Raw genomic sequence first — 22,538 nt, forward strand, 5'->3', positions numbered from 1 at the left:
AGGACAGGGGTCATGGGGGCCTGCAGCCTCCCATGCAGCATGGGGCACAAGCTGGACAGGATTTTAACACGGATGTAATGGGGGGAACCCAGAATAAGCTGCCACAATCAGGGACAGAACACACAAGCTCCCCCCACAAAGAGCTGGGGCGGGAATCGAACCCACAACCCTGCTAGCGTGAGGCCACAACCCGAACCAGTCTGGCACTGCAAGCTGTATACAAGCTACATACATACATTATACAAATGAAAGCATCTACTAAGCAAAAGTAAAGAGTGTAATATCCTGACACAGACACTCCATGCTGCCTGAGCACATTCACTCTGTAAATGACGTAACTCTGCCAGTGTGACGGCGGCGTTTGCAGCTTCTCTTGTGGATCCAGCAGCGTCTGTCAGCGCTGAGGAGCAGGAGGTCATGCTCTCACTGCAGCGTCTGAGCAGATGAACCAGCTGCCATGCTGCTCATTCTCCTCTGATCTCTGCAGCTTCTCCTCCCTCCCTCTCTCTCTCTCTCTCTCTCTCTCTCCTGTGCATCATAGAGCTGAGTCGTCTTTCCTCCCCACGCCTCCACTCTATACTTCCTCCCCTTAAGCCTGCGGTCTTACGCTGCCTGATGGCACCACGTTCATTTCTCTCTCAGCTACCGGGGGCTACGATCCACTATCTCTCACTTCCATCTCCTAACTCTCTGCAGGGCGACGTCTCTTTGCATTTTTATATTTTTTCTGCTTTTTTCCGAGATACATCTGTGGTTAGCAAGTTTATTTATAATTTTTAAAGCTTTGAGAGAGAGAACTTGTACTGACACATGACAGTTTATACAAAACTAAAGTAGAATAAATGGGACCCAAACAGTCCACTTTATAGGTAAAAATGGACTAATTGTATCATAAGTGTGGAACGCAAGTCTGAGAATATTGTTAATTAAGCATTTTAGCAAAGATACAGTGTTGGCATCACAACTAATCAGGCAGCTGGGTGTGAGATTTACAGAACACAGAAGGGTACGGAGGTGGGGGGGCGAACAGTGGTATTACCAGGATACCATTGGGGAAACATTCCTTTTTAGCATCTAAGGGTGATTACTTTGGGGGGCACAGACAGTCAGTTAGGGTACCAGGCCCCACCGGCACAAAAAATGGGTGGATGGTGAAAGATAAACTGGAGACTGTGAAACATAGTGAAAGTGTCATTGTGTGTTACGTGTCAATGAATGTTTCAATGTTGAAGTATCACTACAAAAGAAAGACAGGGAAATTGTAAACAAAATTTTATTTCAATGTTAAACAAAAAAACAATTTTATTAGGTAACTCAGAAAAGAGAAAAAGATAATCAACTACTTTGGTACTTATGCATATTAATGTTTAAGCATATCTTTATCTAAATGGTTATTTGCCTGGATAGTATAGAAATATTTTAAAATAAAAAATATACGTAAATGTGCTTTTACTTGTGTGCACTGATGCACAAGAATTGAAACAGTTCTGCCTCTCCCCCAGGCCCCTCCCTCTCACAGAAGCCCCTCCCCCACATCATCATAGTTAGTGATGTCATCATTAGGCAGCCCCCATTCTTGGGTGAACGACAGCTCAGTCATGTGTCCTACAGGGTGACTGTGGTGGAGATCTGTCAGAGAGGCACACAGACACACAGACCTTTGGGTGAATGTGTATGTAGCTCTGATTGCTGATTGAGGAAGAGGCAGCATGACATCATGTTTCATTTATATTATGTATAATATTTCAAAAATAACCTTTACGTTCCATAAAAAAGTAACATACTGTATGTCCAAGCAGTTAGTGAAATACTTGTTATAGTGTGACACTTGAGATATTCATAATTCCATGTTTAGTAATAACAATCAGCATAACAGAAGGCCTGGGCTGAGATTATATCAAACTCAGTCTGATTGGAGCAAAGTGACCAGCTGATCCCTTTAGAGCCACTCACCTGGCTGAGAGTCAGGGTGATGCTGCACAGAGACGACATCATAGTCTTTGGTCTGGCTGTCAGTGACATCATCATAGTCATTGGTCTGGCTGTCAGTGACATCATCATAGTCAGGTGTCTGATCTGCGGGGTTGTCATTGTAGTACTCCAGGGTATCTACCGCTACAACCACAAAGTCAAGATGAATGAGATTTCTAAAGTGAATGTTTCAGAAATCCTGGAAGTATGTAAAGTTGGTGACTGACCTCAAACCTGAAGTCCATCACACATTTGTTAAGAAGGGAAACCTGGTATTGCTGGGCAGAGAAAATCTCACCTTTCAACTTTTCTGGAGTCTCTTTCTCACAAACATGGTCACCATAGTTTTCTGGGTCGTCTCCAGTGATCATCTTCTCTAAATCACAACAACATGAGACACACATCACATCAGTGCCTGTCAAGAAACAAGTTCCCTAAATTCCCATTTATTCCACAGATCATTTTCTTAGATGTTCTGCACCATCATTACCTAAGAGATTGACTCCTTCAGCTTCCCCCACATCTTCATACCCTGAGAGCTGCTCATCTGGAAGGTCACTCCCTGACACCAGAAGAAGGGTTAGTGACACTTTTACACTCCTGGCAGATCTTTACCTGGCTGCAGTTATAGGATGTTCAGCTAAATATACAGTCAGACTCCAGTGTGGAGACCTATCCTCTCTGAACAATGTACTGATGTCTTCATGGATGAACCTGACTGTGCACAAAGTCATTCTTAGCCCAGAGTTATTTCCCCTGAGCAGATTCATTATAGATCCACATAAATAAATGTAGATGTGCAGCAGTCACACTGTGAGCTACTTCTATGACATCACTATAGTTTGATTGTCTCCACCTCACTGTCACAGCACCTTGTGAATGAGTGTCACAGAGTGATTGTGGTGGTTTCTCAGCAGTGATACATACTTCAGTTAAGTTACCTCTCTTAACTTGGGCACGTTTGTAATCTATTTCCTCATAGATGGCGGGAGGCAGCTGTTTATTGTCATTCTCAGAAAGTTCTGTGAAGGATAAAGACACAAATGTTATTTTGTATGAAGTTTAAAACCGACCTGAGACATAGATATACTTCATAGCTGTGGGACTCCATCTTCAGCAATGAGCAAATCAGAGGTTTATCGAAACTTAAATCAAGAATAGTGAGACAAGAAGGACACACTCTACCAAGAATTATTTAGCAGACAATATAACAACCAGACACAGACAGATTAGCCATGTTACTAAGGGAGAAAACCCACTGCTCTGTAAATGATCAATTGATCAAATATTCAATAGAGAAATGAAACCTAAATAATTTTATGTAACTACTGTCCTACCTCTTGTCAAAATCCAGTTCCTGTACACCAATCTAACCATCAGCAGCAGAAGTACTGAGATCAGAAGCCCAAGAACCACTGATGACACTGTTGGGTCAGACTGGTCTGTTTGCATCTGAGTAACTGTGGGAGGTCCAGTGACATCTGGGGTGATTTCTGTGACACCTACAGGAATGATATTGGTGTTTATTACTGTCAGGTTAAGGGAAAGAACAAGTATTTTAGCCTCATATTTAATAACTACAAAACCACACTATCAGAGAGGATGCAGGAATGTACTTCCTGGCCTCACCTGCACAGGTGACCCCTGCGTCCTGCCTGTGTGAGCAGTCACTCTGCTTCAGTGAGTAAGAGCAGTGCCACAGGTGCAGCTCACTGCCCTTGCAGTTCACCTCATCCAGCCAGATGGCGCCGTCACCCCTCCCGAAGCGTCCGCCCCCTTCTGCCCCGAGAGCCGGCCCACAGCCCAACTGCCTGCACACCACCATGGCGTCACGCAGGTCCCAGGAGTCGTCACACACGGTCCCCCAGGAGCCGCTGTGATACACCTCCACCCTCCCAGAGCAAGTGTCTGTACCCCCTGTCAGTCTCAGGGGCAGACGGTCTAGTGGGGACACAGAAGACAGCTGAGGTTATTGGGAGCGGAACTCAGAGGGGACAGACATTTAATACATACATCATTTCCCGAATGAAAACAGGGATTAGATGCAATAATCACATCAATCTCCATTTAATCATCAGTTTTAATAAAATAGTTACTTTAATTCTCATTCTTTGTATCATTCATGACTGTATTATATATGGTGTAATAATTCCCTCTATGTTTCAAAGGCTTTTAAAACACATACATACTATAAATCTGCAAATGAATCAAGCAAGAAACTTACTGGTACAGAAGCTCAGATCAGAAGAAGATCTGCAGAGCATGAAGTCTGAAGGAGATTTCAGGTTTTCAGCATCTACAATAATCAGCAAGATAGAGAAATAAAACATGGTTCATGGAACTTATTAGCATAGAACAACAAAGAGGCTGAATTTAGCTTCACCTGAGCAGCTTGTTCTGGCAGCTTCTGAGCAGCCATTTGGCCCTTTGGAGGATGATGGACACTGCCAGAGTGATGTGTCATGGGATCGACATTTTCCAAAGTCCAGCCCTTTCAGGTCAGGACTGAGCCTGGATATTGTCTTAGTCACTGTCCCCTTGTCTCCACAGCCTAACTGGCGACAGATGACAGCTACTGCTGGTTGTTCCAGACCATCAAAGCACACACTTTCCCAGGTGCCATTGTAGTAGACCTCTGTGTGGCCAGAACATCCTTCAGACAGACGCAGCTCCTTGTGCTCTGTGGTGAAAGACACACAAGGAACGTGAACCATTATTGTTCAGTGTTTACAGAAACCACTGGACACTGCCTGTCTTTAAAATGACAGAATGCTGTTTCATGCAGAGCTGGATCTGCTTTACCTGAACACACAACACCCACATCCTGCTTGTGCCCACAGTCCTTCCCCCCCCACTCCACTGAGGGACAGTCCCACAGGGACGACTCGTTCCCCACACAGCCCAGCTTGCTTAGCCAGATGGGTCCAGTCCCTGGGCCAAAGTAAGTGGGTACAGGGATCTGCCCACTGAGGGCTGTCCCACAACGGAGCTGCCTGCACACCACCTGAGCCTCAGGCAGAGCCCAGGACTCATGGCACACTGTCCCCCAAGAGCCCCTGTGGAAGACCTCCAGCCTCCCTGCACAGTCACTGCCTCCCCCCACCAGCCTGAGGGACCTGTGGTCTGGGAGAGAAGACAGAGTGAGGAAGGAAGATCTACCAACCCAGGGAGCTCACATGACAACATTCATGCTGTGAATTAAGAGTAACACACACATATGAACTCAAGGTCAGTACATCTAGGTGTCCTAATGTCAAAAAAATGTTCCATGTTTTCTAGCATGAATTAATGAATTAAACAGTTACAAGTATCTCTCTGAAACAGCCATAACACATCCTGCTGACACAGATCCCACTGATGTGGAGAAACTCACTGGAGCAGACCATGGACACCTGGTCACTGGGGCGGCAGTTGAGGACATGTGGAGGTCTGCATTTCCCCAGGTGAGACTCAGTTCCTGAGCAGTGAAAGCCTGTCACACACTTGTCACTGTCCCCTGTCCTTGACAGGTATGACCTGTAGATATTTGTTGCAGAGCCACAGCCCAGCTGTCTGCAGACCACAGAAGCATCCATGGAGCTCCAGGGCTCTTGGTGAACCTTCTGCCAGGTCTGGTTGTAGTAAACCTCCACCCAGCCCTCACAGTCACTCCCTCCAGACATCAGCCTGACACCCCCATCAGAGGAAGAAGGGGTTAAACCTGTCAAAAAATTCAAAACTGATAAAAAGAACCCTAATAAAATAGGAGAGTCTCCATACTGTGGAATTTAATTGCTATTTATGATAATATTTGCTCCGTCTCTCTGGACTATAACTGACTTGTCAGTCCTCACCAGTGCAGACGACTCCTGCATCCTGCCCATGAGAACAGGCTGTTCGTCTCCATGGGGACACTGCACACTGGGAGAGGCGAGTCTCATTCCCCTGACAATGAAACACATCGGGCCAGATGGGCCCAGTGCCCCCCCCAAACCAGGCCTGTCCCAGGGCAGCCACAGCGCCCCCACATTTCAGCTGCTGGCACAGGACAGTGGCGGCTCTCATGTCCCATGATGCATCACACAATGTTCCCCATGTTCCATTGTACCTCATCTCCACTCTACCAGAGCAGTGGTCAGGACCATCCCTCAGCCTGAACCGTGTGTATCCTGGGAGCAGCATAAAGTGAGAGAGCAAAGAATGAAGATGAGATACACTGAAATGTCACTCAGATAATAATAATAATAACAGAGTGAGGGTGTCTGAGAGCAATGATACTCTTACCAGAACACACCAGGCCCACATCATTCTCATGGCCGCAGGTCCTGTTATGTGTCATTTTGGGACAGAAAACAAGATGAGACTCGTTTCCCTGACACTGAAACTCCTCAGACCACACCCCTCCCTCTCCCTGACCAAAGGCAGCTCCCCCCAGCAGCTGTGCAGGTTCCCCACAGCCTAGTGATCTACAGACCACCTCAGCGTCCTGCCAGTCAAAGTCAGCGTCACACACTGAGCCCCAGGATTTTCCGTGCTGAATCTCCACTCTCCCAGAGCACATGTGACTCCCTCCTATCAGCCGAATCCCTCGATGGCCTAAGATTGAGAAAGACAAATTTATGTTAATTTCCTTTAGCACACCTATAACATAGAGGTAATCTCTGATTCAGCAGTAATCTGACACACAGCAGTGTATTATAAGGTTGTAGACGTTTGTAATACAATGGGAAATTAACAATGCTGGTACAGAAGCAAACCCCCAATTCAAGAGTAACACTAAGTGCAAATATGAATAGATATTATGGTGATTAAGACTGAATTATTTTTTAATAACTTCATCTACACACTTTTAACATTTAATTTTTAATAAATTTGGAATAAAACTACTCATTTCAAATTGTTATGAGCTCCACTGTATTCAATGAAAAGCCCAACATTTTCCTTTCCCTTCCTACTGTCATGGATGTACTAGGACACTGCCTAATCATTACAATTCTTTAGGTCATTTATAGTCATTATGGAGTTGGAGTTAAATTTATGTACTCTTTGATTCAGCATTAAAGTACCAATATTATGACTAGGACAAAACACGTTATGTTGTATAACTCTGGATTTTGATCAAAACAACCAAAAATTGTATTATGAGCTTACTGTAGTATGACAAAATGTCATCTTGTATAATACAGTGGGTCAATTCAGATATTTACAATGCTGGTACTGAACCACAAACCTTATCCAAGTGTAACACTAAATATATCCACGAATGGTGATTTAAAAACAGTTAAGACCTCTATTTTGTTGTTCCTTTTGCATGCAAGTTCCAATCAGTCATTCTTGACCTTATCAGTGTTCATTTAACAATCTGTGTATAAAACTTTACAACTTGTTTTTCCATAATTTTTATTCGTAAAGACTTTAATAGGTGTATTGCTTAATTCAATCTATATCCTCCATCATTTATCCAGCACAAGGTCACTTTTCTGCTTCATGGCACAAAAAACAGGAGGCAGAGAGTACCCTGACTGGGAAATCAATCTGTCAACACAATTCACACAATGGGTAATGAAGAAACACAATTTCACAGAACCACATGTTTTTGGACTGTAGTATGAAACAGGAGAACTGGATAGAGAACCTCACAAACATGGGGAGACCCCATATGATTACATTTGCTGAATTTCCAGTCACATTTCTGCAAAATAGTACAATCCACAGTCAACTTATGACAAAGTTTAGGACCAAATGTAATGTTCAATGCAGTACAAAGAATTAACTATGGAAATGATAAGCGGAGTGAATATTGCTGTTTGCCTTTGGAATGACATGGAACTAGGAAAACACAGAGACACAAATTTCATCAAAGGAGCTGAATGAATCAGGAAAGTCATTTAATAATACATATACAACTTTACAAATTTGACGTTTTAAAAACCTCTGATAAAGTAATATATGATGCGATTCCTACCTGTGTAAGTGAATTGTAAAATATCTTGAGAAAGTCTCTCAACTTCAATAAAGTAATTATTTTCACAATTGCTTAATTTAGATTCTAATCCATTGCAGAAATGCTCACTTATCAATAAATTGGATTGGGTATAAACAAAATATTCAGGTCCTCCAACAAATTCTAGTGGTCCACAGCCCAGATCATTCCCTACCACTGTGACAGGATTTTGAAGGTCATTTAGGTCAGTGAAATACGGTGTTACTGTCCACCATTTTCCCCACTGATACACCTGTACTGTTCCAGCACAAGGACTGCCTCCATCCACCAATGTCACATAATTATGTCCTAAAGAAATAAAAGAGTAAACTGTGAAACAAAATGAACATCACATTTGATATGTGTCTTTAATGCATTCTTGGAAATTGAAGAGAGAGAATGCACAAATCCTGAAATAAGAGAATCATATAAAATGTTCAGAGTAGGAGCAACTTTCAATAACTTAGAAAATGTTAAGAGATTAAATCAGGGCAATACTTAATTGCCAAAACGTTCAATTAAATTAATAAGTATTAGCAATTAATAGTAAACTCACCACTACAAACCAATCCTACAGCATGGCGATGTGTACAGTTCTGTTCTGATCTATCTGACATGAGACATTCATTGAGAAATGATTCCTCTCCTTCACAATGGAAGTCTTTATACCAGATGGGACCTTCTCCTTCACCAAAATGGGCCCCCTTGTGTAGAGCTGAAGGAGCCCCACAGTCCAGCTCCCTACAGACAACCTCAGCATCCTGCCAGTCAAAGTTACCATCACACACTGTAGCCCAGGACTGACTGAACTTCACCTCCAGCCTCCCAGAGCAGCGATCAGCTCCACCCACAAGCCTCACATGGTCTGAAACAGTGTAATAAAAACAGATACGAGTTTAAAGTTGGTAACATACCATAAATATTGGCTAAATGTGTTCGATATTAAATTTATCACTTAAAACAGAACATCAAGAAGCTTCATACACACAAAATGTATTACAATCCAAGAAACCATTTCTCTCACCTGAACAAATAATTCCAGCATCAAAAATGTGAGGAATTTCCATGTATCTGAAATCCAGTGATCTACACTCCCTCAGTGCAGACTCTGACCCACTGCAGGAAACATCTCGCAGCAACACCCTTCCAGAACCTTCTCCAAAGTGAGCTCTTATAGGTGCTAATACAGCAGTCCCACAGCCCAGCTGTCTACACACCACTGATGCATCATCAAGGTCCCAGTCATACTGGGCTATAGTCCCCCACTCTCCCCAGCGATACACCTCCACTCTCCCAGAACAAGGACTGCTTCCATTCACCAGCCTCAGGTCCTCAGGCCCTGTTAGGACACAGCCGAGCTGCTAAGACACTTCAGAAGGATCATTGGTCTAATGTCACAGTATTAATAATACAGCTGGTTACCTGTGCAGCTCAGTCTGATATTGCTGTTGTTTTTGCAGTTCTGTTCTGATCTAACAGAGGTGAGACATTCATGGAGGAAGGATTCCTCTCCTTCACAGTTGAAGCCTTTATACCAGATGGGACCTTCTCCTTCACCAAAATGGGCCCCCTTGTGTAGAGCTGAAGGAGCCCCACAGTCCAGCTCCCTACAGACAACCTCAGCATCCTGCCAGTCAAAGTTACCATCACACACTGTAGCCCAGGACTGACTGAACTTCACCTCCAGCCTCCCAGAGCAGCGATCAGCTCCACCCACAAGCCTCACATGATCTGGAAACACATAAATTGAAAAAAAACAGCACTTTTAGAATGATAATAGGTTCTAAATTTATTACTTGAAATGAATATTTTATTAAAACTACTGGTTAATTCTAACGTGATATGCATTATTTGTAAACAAATGAATAAAGTACTGATTTTTGTTACAAAACCAGTACATTTGCAACATGTTTACTGGATGATGCATCTCTGGACTTTCTGTGAGCATTGTACATCCCATGATAAAAACTGATGTCAAACCTGAGCAGATGACAGCAGCATCCAGTGTGTGCGGTAAGTCATGCTCTCTGCCATCCAGTGATCCACACTCCCTCAGCGCAGACTCTGACCCACTGCAGGAAACATCCCCTAGAACCATCCGCCCAGAACCTTCTCCAAAGTGAGCTGCACCTGGTACAGATACAGCAGAGCCACAGCCCAGCTGTCTACACACCACCGCGGCATCATTCATGTCCCAGTTACGCTGATAAACGGTCCCCCACTCGCCCCAGCGATACACCTCCACTCTCCCAGAACAAGGGCTGCTTCCATTCACCAGCCTCACATCAGCAGGCTCTGTGGAGACACAGGAGATACAGTTATGTCCAAATCAAAAATATTGTTTAGTTCTCTTATGAGAGAAAACAGACATGTGAATATGACATATCTAATAGAACATAATTTAATTTAAAATTCAGTCAAAACGATTTAATACCAGAAAGGTGGTTATATCCCTGTGTACTGTATGTGTGAGAATGTATTTCACCTGAACATGTCAGTGTTACAGTGTGATTTGTACAGTTCTGTTCTGGTCCAGTTGGGGTGACACATTCATGTAGGAAGGACTCCTGTCCTTCACAGTTGAAGCCTTTATACCAGATGGGACCTTCTCCTTCACCAAAATGGGCCCCCTTGTGTAGAGCTGAAGGAGCCCCACAGTCCAGCTCCCTACAGACAACCTCAGCATCCTGCCAGTCAAAGTTACCATCACACACTGTAGCCCAGGTATCTCCATCTCTAATCTCCAGTCTCCCAGAGCACTTCTGAGGCCCCCCCACAAGCTGGACAATTGAGTGACCTAACAAATAATAATAATAATAAAAACATTAAATTACTTTGTGTAAACAAAACAAAGCATAAATTGACATTAGTACTTTATAATGCAGTACACACATATATAGCTCTTTTATTTTTCTTCCTACATATTTTTTTGTGCTTACAAAATAAATGTATTCTTTAGTTGCACAGGTAGAGGTAAGAGATTTGTTACCTAAAAATGTGAAAACTGCATTAGCTTTGCAGTGGCTGTTTCTTACCTGAACAGATCACTCCAGCATCAAGTACATGAGGACGACGGAGTGACCCTGATATCTTATCAGCCTCTTGAGATGGACACATAGACAGTGTCGGCTCTGATCCATTACAGGAAACCTGAAAAATTAGCTCCTTCCCAGAACCTTCTCCAAAGTGAGCTCTACCAGGAGTGGCTACAGCAGACCCACAGCCCAGCTCTCTACACACCACTGTAGCGTCATTCATGTCCCAGCCAAGCTGTCTTACTGTCCCCCACTGTCCTCCACGATTCACCTCTACTGTCCCAGCACAGGGACTCCCTCCCTTCACCAGTCTCACCTCCTCATGTCCTGTAGGTAGAAAAGTCAGAGTCATTGGCTAATTTCTTCTACAGTCTAAACACATACAGGTAGTTAAATCGGCTGCGCATTGTATGTCCACCCTGCATGTTACCGTCATTATTAATGTAATTAGAGGCACCGGGGGCTGGGAGCGTTTTTCCGGCAGCCTGTGCAGGGCCCATTTTCCTGATAACGGCGACTCTTAGCGTCTAAAGTTGCATCTTTCGAAAGGTATTTGTTTTCCTAAAAGTGTTTCCCAAACAATCTCTTAAGAGATTGCTAAAGGGAGAGCTTAAATGCAAACTTAATAGGCGCTGGAACACCTGATTGGTTGAGATTAATGGCTCGAGAATTGATGTTTCCCTCCATGCAGCAATTGCTTGACAGCCGCATGAGAGAAAGTGAGGTTCTTTGTATAAATATAACATTGCAGAAATGCTTCAAAATATGTCATTAATCAGAACTGAGGAGAAGCTAAAAATAAAATACAAAATTAACTAATTGAATCATCTAACATAAATGATATTTGGTGCACAAACCCCAAATGTAGTATCATCAGTTTATTTTTATTTGTTCTATAAAACACCTGCGTGCACCAACATGTATGCATTGGAGCATTAAGAGACAACTTAAGGTAGAATTTACGAATGATAGAGCGTTAAGAATGTTTCCGTAAACTGGGCCCTTGGTGTTCCGCTGCCTTGTTCCCCTGCCTTGTTCTCCTGCCTTGTTCTCCTGTCTTGTTCCCCTGCCTTGTGGCCGACGCTACTTGGGATAGACTCCAGAAGCAGAAGTCCTGCTGTATTTCCTGTATTATCTAACCAGGAGCTCGATTATAAATATAAGCAAACCGTTTCAGTGGTATTTGTGGTAACCAGATAAGCAAATGCAAACATACTCAGAGATGACTTTTTTCTTCATATTTCATTAGCAGATGCTTTTCCCCCAAACAACATAAATTTTTGTTGAGAGAAAGTCAGTCCCTGGAGCATTTGGGTATAAAGGGCCACATTCAAGGGCCCTATGGGATTTCAACCAGCAACTGCCAAATCATATGTACTGTACAAGCATAGCATGCTAACCCACTAAACCACATAAATCTCCTACATTAAATACATATCCATTCCCTCAGACTGTCTTCAGGTTGATTTAGTAGCTACGCTGAAATAATTATAATACAGTACATAATAATAATAATAGTAATAATAATAATGATAATGATAACACAGTAACAATAAAAGTAACTACACATAGAACTACAGTGCATGTCGTGCCGATGAACCGGTGAAGCCACACAATATTTTCATGAGCGTAACAAGGATGTGCATTCATCCGTTATTACAGACTCGAATTTGTAATGTAATTGCAATCAAAGAAGTATGTTTGTAAGTACGAGTTGTCCATAAATCAGACATTCTTAGCTCAGGAACTGCATGTATATAGTGTCTCCTTTCGGCTGGTACAGTCCGACACCAATGTATCAGTTTCTACTACAGCATGGATGCAGGCCAGGATATGGATGTACACAACATGTGTGGAAGGGAAGTTCTAGTCGGGCAGGGAGGGGTGTGGAGGGAGCATTGTCAATGTCATAGGAGACTGACTGTGTGTGTGTGTGTGTGTGTGTGTGTGTGTGCGCCTTGCGCTGACCCTGAACCTGGAAGCTGAAACTGCCCGTTTCTGCAGATATTCAGAGTCTCCGTTGCCTTGCGGAGAGAACGGGACGTATTACACAGGCAGCGCTATACCACAGAGGAAGATAACGGGGGAGCAGCCAGAAATACAGAATAGAGAAGCAGGTGTATATTCTTCTGTAGTCTTATATGTCTGCTATGTTTAATCTGGTTTGCTTGATTGCATGGAATGGAATGTTGAACAGAAATGTGTGAAGTTCTACCAAGGGTGGGATGCAGCTGATGGGGAATGGCTGTCTGTCCCTGTCCTTGTACCTGAGCCTAGAGCAACGTGGAGGTGCACAAGGTCACCACCTCTGAGGCCATCATGTTTTTTATAACCAATGGGGCAGAAGATTTCTTCTTAGTGGGGTTACAGAAATGTAAAAGAACCGAGCCATTCTGTTGTTGGGGGGGGGGGCTTCATTTCTTTGGAACGGGAATACTCTGTTACTTCATACCTGGTGCCGAACAAAGAGAATAATTTATTTTTACTTCCACAAATGCAGAACCAAAAGCTTCAGTATAGATCAGGAGACATTTTCTGAACATGGCCCGTATGTGGTCTTTCAATACATTCACACACAATAAAATGGTTTCATGAGTAATATATATAATCCCAGATTCTGACCAAGACACTGTTTGAATATGACCCAAGAAGAGAGGGTCTGGTCCCAGGAGCTGGTTCTGTTTGCTAAGAAGAGCAGAGGCAGCAGAGAGAAGAAGACGAGGAACAGGCAGCTCCCCATGTTTATCAGGGCAGATCAACCTCCTCCTGTGTGATGTGGAGACGCCAACCTGCACCCTGTGATCTGAGAGCTTCTGCTGAAGGTTCCAGCACCAAGTGATAGACTCAGCCCCCACCAGCCTCAAGCCCACCAATCACAATCAGCCCCCACCAGCCTCAAGCCCACCAATGACATTCAGCTTTGCCTTATTTGACTAAGAGTAGGAAACTCACTAATAGTTCAAACAGGTACAATGACAAATCAGAAGATTGTACTGTACACGTCCCATATATACAAACAACATGTCATATCATCACTGCTGGTGAAATCTTGAAATAATAATAATTTTTTATGTTTATTACAAAAGATAGAAAACTTTACCAAAACATGTACATTTCGTACATTCTCAGATGATAACACGTATCTTGTTATTCTCAAAATAATTTTTGAATGGGAAAGTATATTGCAATGAAATTCAACATCTGAAGCTCTGAATTTTTTTGACCTATCAACATACTAAAAAGAAAGAAACTATTTGGATCTGTGCCAGGCCACAACAGGGAAGTTATTAACACTAAAACATGCAACAATTCTGCATGTTCATTATACTTCAAGTAGTAACAAACCTCTACATTCACCGCAATAATTGGAAAATGTCACAGTGAGAAAAAACGTAAGCAAAGGAAAAATACTAGTCAAAAAGACAACTGTTCCTACAGTTCACTGAACATTATCACGGAATTCATGCACTTGTCACTGACCACATGACCCAAAAATCTGACTCCAGCTTCTAACCAAGATCCTGGCTGAATATGGTCCAAGCAGACAGTACTTAGGTTCCTACCTGCTGAGGAGAGCAGAGGCTGCAGAGAGAAGAAGACGAGGAACAGGCAGCTCCCCATGTTTATCAGGGCAGATCAACCTACTCCTGTGTGATGTGGAGACGCCAACCTGCACCCTGAGATCTGAGAGCTTCTGCTGAAGGTTCCAGCACCAAGTGAAGACTCAGCCCCCACCAGCCTCAAGCCCACCAATCACACTCATCCCCACCAGCCTCAAGCCCACCAATCACAGTCAGCTTTGCCTTATTTGACACCAGGGTAGCAAACTGTCTAATAGCTGAAACAAGAACAATGACAAATCAAAAGGTACTGCTGTAGACGTCTCCATATATACCAATAATGTGTTACATCTGTGGACACCTCCTACAACCTGAAGACACGACCGGATGCCGATTTAACCTAAAGAGGGGAAAAGACAGAGAAATGACTGTAATGTTAAATATAAATGACACAGGATCAGATACACAGTGACTTACATGCCTGAAGAATCCTGACAGTCTTCCATGCTGAATGTGATCTGACACAGTAATGATAAGATATTTGTATCTGATGTAATTTCTCATAAAAAATGTTTTTGCTCCCTTTAAGTGATAAAACAGTGGTATTCGACTGGCCTTATTTGATTGGCTTCCATACTAATGTGCATGTATTAGATAATAGTCAAACCAGAGAGCTCCCTCAAGCAGTCTGGGGACGGGTCTGTCCACCTTCTACCACTAACAATCACACTAGTCTAAAACTGTTCCAGGTATATTTTCAGACATTCATTCATCTTCCATCATCAAATATCCTGTATTGAGTTCATGGTGACATGGAGCTAATCTGAGAGAACACAGGGCAAATGGTAGAGTATACAATGGGGTTGTCCAAGCCATCACAAGCAACACGATCAAACTCTAAAGGCAATTCAGAGCAACTGATTCACCTTAATAACCTGTCTTCAGACTATGGGAGACAAAGGGGGAGACCCAGAATAAACCACCACAAACTGGGACAGAACACATAAGCTCCACACACAGACAGCTGGGGTGGGACTCGAACCCACAACCCTGGAAGCGCAAAGCCATAATCCTAAGCACTCAGGCACTGCCTCACCTGCAAACTACATGCTTACATTATACAAACGAAAGTGTCTACTAAGCAAAAGTAAAGAGTGTAATATCCTGACACAGACACTCCATGCCGCCTGAGCACATTCACTCTGTAAATGACGTAACTCTGCCAGTGTGACAGCGGCGTTTGCAGCTTCTCTTGTGGATCCAGCAGCGTCTGTCAGCGCTGAGGAGCAGGAGGTCATGCTCTCACTGCAGCGTCTGAGCAGATGAACCAGCTGCCATGCTGCTCATTCTCCTCTGATCTCTGCAGCTTCTCCTCTCTCTCTCTCTCTCTCCTGTGCATCATAGAGCTGAGTCGTTTTTCCTCCCCACGCCTCCACTCTATACTGTACTTCCTCCCCTTAAGCCTGCGGTCTTACGCTGCCTGATGGCACCACGTTCGTTTCTCTCTCAGCTACCGGGGGCTATGATTCACTATCTCTCACTTCCATCTCCTAACTCTCTGCAGGGCAACGTCTCTTTGCATTTTTATACTTTTTCTGCTTTTTTCCGAGATACATCTGTGGTTAGCAAGTTTATTTATATTTTTTAAAGCTTTGAGAGAGAGAGGACTTGTAGTGACACATGACAGTTTATGTAAAACTAAAGTAAAATGGGGCCCAAACAGTCCACTTTATAGGTAAATATGGACTAATTGTATCATAAGTGTGGAACGCAAGTCTGAGAATATTGTTAATTAAGCATTTCAGCAAAGATACAGTGTTGGCATCACAACTAATCAGACAGCTGGGTGTGAGATTTACAGAACACAGAAGGGTACGGAGGTGGGGGGGCGAACAGTGGTATTACCAGGATACCATTGGGGAAACATTCCTTTTTAGCATCTAAGGGTGATTACTTTGGGGGGCACAGACAGTGAGTTAGGGTACCAGGCCCCACCGGCACCAACACTGGGTGGATGGGGTTAAGAAGATAAACTGGAGACTGTGAGACATAGTGAAAGTGTCATTGTGTGTTACGTGTCAATGAATGTTTCAGTGTTGAAGTATCACTAAAACAGAAAGACAGGGAAATTATAAACAAAATTTTATTTCAATGTTAAACAAAAAAACAATTTTATTAGGTAACTCAGAAAAGAGAAAAAGATAATTAACTAATTTGGTACTTACGCATTTTAATGTTTAAGCATATCTTTATCTAAATGGTTATTTGCCTGGATAGTATAGAAACATTTTAAAATAAAAAATATACGTAAATGTACTTTTACTTATGTGAACTGATGCACAAGCATTGATACAGTTCTGCCTCCCCCAGGCCCCTCCCTCTCACAGAAGCCCCTCCCCCACATCATCATAGTTAGTGATGTCATCATTAGGCAGCCCCCCTTCTTGGGTGAACGACAGCTCAGTCATGTGTCCTACAGGGTGACTGTAGTGGAGATCTGTCAGAGAGGCACACAGACACACAGACCTTTGGGTGAATATGTATGTAGCTCTGATTATTGATTGAGGAAGAGGCAGCATGACGTCATGTTTCATTTATATTATGTGTAATATTTCAAAAATAACCTTTAGATTCCATAAGAAAAACAGCAATATCTGTCCAAGTAGTAAGTGAAATACTTGTTATAGTGTGACACTTGAGATATTCATAATTCCATGTTTAGTAATAATAATCAGCATAACAGAAGGCCTGGGCTGAGATTTTATCAAACTCTGTCTAATTGGAGCAAAGTGACCAGCTGATCCCTTTAGAGCCGCTCACCTGGCTGAGAGTCAGGGTGATGCTGCACAGAGACGACATCATAGTCTTTGGTCTGGCTGTCAGTGACATCATCATAATCATTGGTCTGGCTGTCAGTGACATCATCATAGTCAGGTGTCTGATCTGCGGGGTTGTCATTGTAGTACTCCAGGGTATCTACCGCTACAATCACAAAGTCAAGATGAATGAGATTTCTAAAGTGAATGTTTCAGAAATCCTGGAAGTTTGTAAAGTTGGTGACTGACCTCAAACCTTAAGTCCATCACACATTTGTTAAGAAGGGAAACCTGGTATTGCTGGGCAGAGAAAATCTCACCTTTCAACTTTTCTGGAGTCACTTTCTCACAAACATGGTCACCATAGTTCTCTGGGTCGTCTCCAGTGATCATCTTCTCTAAATCATAATAACATGAGACACACATCACATCAGTGCCTGTCAGAAGAAATTTTCTGAATTCTTACTTTTTAACCTTGCGTATAATTAATTATTTCTAAGCTATTCTGCACCATCATTACCTAAGAGATTGACTCCTTCAGCTTCCCCCACATCTTCATACCCAGAGGGCAGCTCATCTGGAAGGTCACTCCCTGACACCAGAAGAAGGGTTAGTGACACTTTTACACTCCTGGCAGATCTTTACCTGGCTGCAGTTATAGGATGTTCAGCTAAATATACAGTCAGACTCCAGTGTGGAGACCGATCCTCTCTGAACAATGTACTGATGTCTTCATGGATGAACCTGACTGTGCACAAAGTCATTCTTAGCCCAGAGCTATTTCCCCTGAGCAGATTCATTATAGATCCACATAAATAAATGTAGATGTGCAGCAGTCACACTGTGAGCTACGTCTATGACATTATACAGTTTGATTGTCTCCACCTCACTGTCACAGCACCTTGTGAATGAGTGTCACAGAGTGATTGTGCTGGTTTCTCAGCAGTGATACATACTGTACTTCAGTTAAGTTACCTCTCTTAACTTTGGCACGTTTGAAATCTATTTCCTCATAGATGGCGGGAGACAGCTGTTTATTGTCACTCTCAGCAAGTTCTGTGAAGGATAAAGACACAAATGTTATTATGTATGAAGTTTAAAACCGACCTGAGACATAGATATACAGTATATAAACAATCTGAGACATAGATAGCTGTGGGACCCCTTCTTCAATAATAAAGAAATCAGAGGTTAACAGAAAATAAAATCCAGAAGAGAGAGTGACACGCTGTACAAAGAATCATTTAGCAGTCAAAGTGTTACTAATGGAGAAAACCCCCTGCTCTATAAATTATCAATTGACCAAAAATTAGTAAGACAAATGAAATCTAAATGATTTTATAAACTACTGTCCTACCTCTTGTCAGGACCCAGTTCCTGTAGACCAGTCTAACCACCAGCAGCAGAAGTACTGAGATCAGAAGCCCAAGAACCACTGAGGACACTGTTGGGTCAGACTGGTCTGTTTGCGTCTCAGTAACTGTGGGAGGTCCAGTGACATCTGGGGTGATTTCTGTGACACCTACAGGAATGATATTGGTGCTTATTACTGTCAGGTTAAGGGAAAGAATAAGTATTTTAGCCTCATATTTAATAACTACAAAACCACACTATCAGAGAGGATGCAGGAATGTACTTCCTGGCCTCACCTGCACAGGTGACCCCTGCGTCCTGCCTGTGTGAGCAGTCACTCTGCTTCAGTGAGTAAGAGCAGTGCCACAGGTGCAGCTCACTGCCCTTGCAGTTCACCTCATCCAGCCAGATGGCGCCGTCACCCCTCCCGAAGCGTCCGCCCCCTTCTGCCCCGAGAGCCGGCCCACAGCCCAACTGCCTGCACACCACCATGGCGTCACGCAGGTCCCAGGAGTCGTCACACACGGTCCCCCAGGAGCCGCTGTGATACACCTCCACCCTCCCAGAGCAAGTGTCTGTACCCCCTGTCAGTCTCAGGGGCAGACGGTCTAGTGGGGACACAGGAGACAGCTGAGGTTATTTAGAGCGGAACTCAGAGGGGACAGTACATTTAATACATACATCATTTCCCGAATGAAAACAGGGATTAGATGCAATAATCACATCAATCTCCACTTTAATCCTCAGTGATAATAAAATAGTTACTTTAATTCTCATTCTTTGTATCATTCATGACTGCATTATATATGGTGTAATAATTCCCTCTATGTTTCAAAGGCTTTTAAAACATATACATACTATAAATCTGCAAATGAATCAAGCAAGAAACTTACTGGTACAGAAGTTCAGATCAGAAGAAGATCTGCAGAGCATGAAGTCTGATGGAGATTTCAGCTTTTCAGCATCTACAATAATCAGCAAGATAGAGAAATAAAACATGGTTCATGGAACTTATGAACATACAACAATAAAGAGGCAGAATTTAGCTTCACCTGAGCAGCTTGTTCTGGCAGCTTCTGAGCAGCCATTTGGCCCTTTGGAGGATGATGGACACTGCCAGAGTGATGTGTCATGGGATCGACATTTTCCAAAGTCCAGCCCTTTCAGGTCAGGACTGAGCCTGGATATTGTCTTAGTGACTGTCCCCTTGTCTCCGCAGCCTAAGTGGCGACAGATGACAGCTACTGTTGGTTGTTCCAGACCATCAAAGCACACACTTGCCCAGGTGCCATTGTAGTAGACCTCTGTGTGGCCAGAACATCCTTCAGACAGACGCAGCTCCTTGTGCTCTGTGGTGAAAGACACACAAGGAACGTGAACCATTATTGTTCAGTGTTTACAGAAACCACTGGACACTGTCTGTCTTTAAAGTGACAGAATGCAGTTTCATACAGAGCTGGATCTGCTTTACCTGAACACACAACACCCACATCCTGCTTGTGCCCACAGTCCTTCCCCCCCCACTCCACTGAGGGACAGTCCCACAGGGACGACTCGTTCCCCACACAGCCCAGCTTGCTTAGCCAGATGGGTCCAGTCCCTGGGCCAAAGTAAGTGGGTACAGGGATCTGCCCACTGAGGGCTGTCCCACAACGGAGCTGCCTGCACACCACCTGAGCCTCAGGCAGAGCCCAGGACTCATGGCACACTGTCCCCCAAGAGCCCCTGTGGAAGACCTCCAGCCTCCCTGCACAGTCACTGCCTCCCCCCACCAGCCTGAGGGACCTGTGGTCTGGGAGAGAAGACAGAGTGAGGAAGGAAGATCTACCAACCCAGGGAGCTCACATGACAACATTCATGCTGTGAATCAAGAGTAACACGCACATGTGAACTCAAGGTCAGTACATCTAGGTGTCCTAATGTCATAAAATGTTCCATTTTTCTAGCAAGGATTCATGAATTAAAAAGTTACAAGTATTTCTCTGAAACAGCCATAACACATCCTGCTGACACAGATCCCACTGATGTGGAGAAACTCACTGGAGCAGACCATGGACACCTGGTCACTGGGGCGGCAGTTGAGGACATGTGGAGGTCTGCATTTCCCCAGGTGAGACTCAGTTCCTGAGCAGTGAAAGCCTGTCACACACTTGTCACTGTCCCCTGTCCTTGACAGGTATGATCTGTAGATATTTGTTGCAGAGCCACAGCCCAGCTGTCTGCAGACCACAGATGCATCAATGAAGCTCCAGGACTCTTGGTGAACCTTCTGCCAGGTCTGGTTGTAGTAAACCTCCACCCAGCCCTCACAGTCACTCCCTCCAGACAGCAGCCTGACACCCCCATCAGAGGAAGAAGGGGTTGAACCTGTGAAAAAATTGATAAGAAGGACCCTAATGAAGTAGGAGAGTCTCCATGCTGTGGAGTTTAATTGCTATTTATGGTAATATTTGCTCCGTCTCTCTGGACTATAACTGACTTGTCAGTCCTCACCAGTGCAGACGACTCCTGTATCCTGCCCATGAGAACAGGCTGTTCGTCTCCATGGGGACACTGCACACTGGGAGAGGCGAGTCTCATTCCCCTGACAATGAAACACATCGGGCCAGATGGGCCCAGTGCCCCCCCCAAACCAGGCCTGTCCCAGGGCAGCCACAGCGCCCCCACATTTCAGCTGCTGGCACAGGACAGTGGCGACTCTCATGTCCCATGATGCATCACACAATGTTCCCCATGTTCCATGGTACCTCATCTCCACTCTACCAGAGCAGTGGTCAGGACCATCCCTCAGCCTGAACCGTGTGTATCCTGGGAGCAGCATGAAGAGAGAGAGCGAAGAATGAAGATGAGATACACTGAAATGTCACTCAGATAATAATAATAACAGAGTGAGGGTGTCTGAGAGCAATGATACTCTTACCAGAACACACCAGGCCCACATCATTCTCATGGCCGCAGGTCCTGTTATGTGTCATTTTGGGACAGAAAACAAGATGAGACTCGTTTCCCTGACACTGAAACTCCTCAGACCACACCCCTCCCTCTCCCTGACCAAAGGCAGCTCCCCCCAGCAGCTGTGCAGGTTCCCCACAGCCTAGTGATCTACAGACCACCTCAGCGTCCTGCCAGTCAAAGTCAGCGTTACACACTGAGCCCCAGGTTCTTCCGTGCTGAATCTCCACTCTCCCAGAGCACATGTGACTCCCTCCTATCAGCCGAATCCCTCGATGGCCTGAGATGGAAACAGACATGCTAATTTGCTTTTGTTAATTTACTGTGAAACACCTTTAATATAGAGGTAGCCTTTGATTCAACATTAAAGTTTCCACCATTATGATTAAGCCAAAATAAAAAGTATATTACCAGATTAATGTAATGTAAAGAAATGCAGACTTTTGTTATACATTGCGACACTTCAGACATTGACAATTCAGGTACAGAACCATATACTCAGGTTTATGTGTAACATAAAATATTAGCATCCATGGAACTTGTTTACAACTTGTTTGCTAATAATATTACGCAGAAAGCAGTCGTCTCTGGTCGCCATTCTGAAAATCCTTGCAAACATGGGCCGATCCCTTAATGTTATTGACTTTAATTAACCTTTGATGCATCATTAAGATTTCTAACTTTACGATTAATGCAAAATAAATTGTGTATTATCAGCTTGATGCAATGTAAAGAAATGCAGACTTTTGTAATACATTGGGCCACTTCAGATATTAACAATGCTGGTACAGAACCAGACACTCAGTCCAAGTGTCACACTGAATGTAAACATGAACGGCTGAAAGGTTAAAAAAAATAAAAAGTCAACTCCTTTTAATCATATTCTGTC

General features: G+C 43.7%; 2 protein-coding genes across 2 annotated transcripts; both read right to left on the minus strand.

The window, feature by feature from the left end:
- Positions 1-1,513: 1,513 nt before the first annotated feature.
- Positions 1,514-22,144, minus strand: LOC140581702 (antigen WC1.1-like). The gene is made up of 13 exons (XM_072705232.1): positions 21,618-22,144; positions 21,191-21,505; positions 20,738-21,064; positions 20,169-20,489; positions 19,750-20,046; positions 19,591-19,662; positions 18,994-19,305; positions 18,702-18,866; positions 2,913-2,993; positions 2,462-2,533; positions 2,270-2,347; positions 1,954-2,115; positions 1,514-1,629 (listed from the first exon to the last, which is right to left on the minus strand). The coding sequence occupies exons 1-13, from the start codon at positions 21,946-21,948 to the stop codon at positions 1,514-1,516; spliced, it is 2,649 nt and encodes an 882-aa protein (XP_072561333.1). The 5' UTR covers positions 21,949-22,144.
- LOC140581689 (antigen WC1.1-like) lies at positions 3,063-5,953 on the minus strand. The gene is made up of 8 exons (XM_072705180.1): positions 5,805-5,953; positions 5,345-5,637; positions 4,774-5,094; positions 4,355-4,651; positions 4,196-4,267; positions 3,601-3,912; positions 3,309-3,473; positions 3,063-3,082 (listed from the first exon to the last, which is right to left on the minus strand). The coding sequence occupies exons 1-8, from the start codon at positions 5,855-5,857 to the stop codon at positions 3,063-3,065; spliced, it is 1,533 nt and encodes a 510-aa protein (XP_072561281.1). The 5' UTR covers positions 5,858-5,953.
- Positions 22,145-22,538: the final 394 nt, after the last annotated feature.

Source organism: Paramormyrops kingsleyae, chromosome 22, assembly GCF_048594095.1.
Source record: "Paramormyrops kingsleyae isolate MSU_618 chromosome 22, PKINGS_0.4, whole genome shotgun sequence".
Taxonomy (NCBI): domain Eukaryota; kingdom Metazoa; phylum Chordata; class Actinopteri; order Osteoglossiformes; family Mormyridae; genus Paramormyrops; species Paramormyrops kingsleyae.

What these genes read in the sequence shown, in the direction of transcription:
- LOC140581689 (XM_072705180.1), bottom strand. Translation starts at nt 5,857, where the DNA reads ATGGAGACGAACAGCCTGTTCTCATGGGCAGGATGCAGGAGTCGTCTG. An exon ending in GGTGTCCATGGTCTGCTCCA is followed by an intron (nt 5,095 to 5,344) that starts GTGAGTTTCTCC and finishes CTTCTCTCCCAG; the next exon opens with ACCACAGGTCCCTCAGGCTG. An exon ending in GAACTGGATTTTGACAAGAG is followed by an intron (nt 3,083 to 3,308) that starts GTAGGACAGTAG and finishes TCATTGCTGAAG; the next exon opens with ATGGAGTCCCACAGCTATGA.
- LOC140581702 (XM_072705232.1), bottom strand. Translation starts at nt 21,948, where the DNA reads ATGTCTGTTTCCATCTCAGGCCATCGAGGGATTCGGCTGATAGGAGGG. An exon ending in CGCAGGGGTCACCTGTGCAG is followed by an intron (nt 18,867 to 18,993) that starts GTGAGGCCAGGA and finishes TCATTCCTGTAG; the next exon opens with GTGTCACAGAAATCACCCCA. An exon ending in TGAAGGAGTCAATCTCTTAG is followed by an intron (nt 2,348 to 2,461) that starts GTAATGATGGTG and finishes GTTGTGATTTAG; the next exon opens with AGAAGATGATCACTGGAGAC.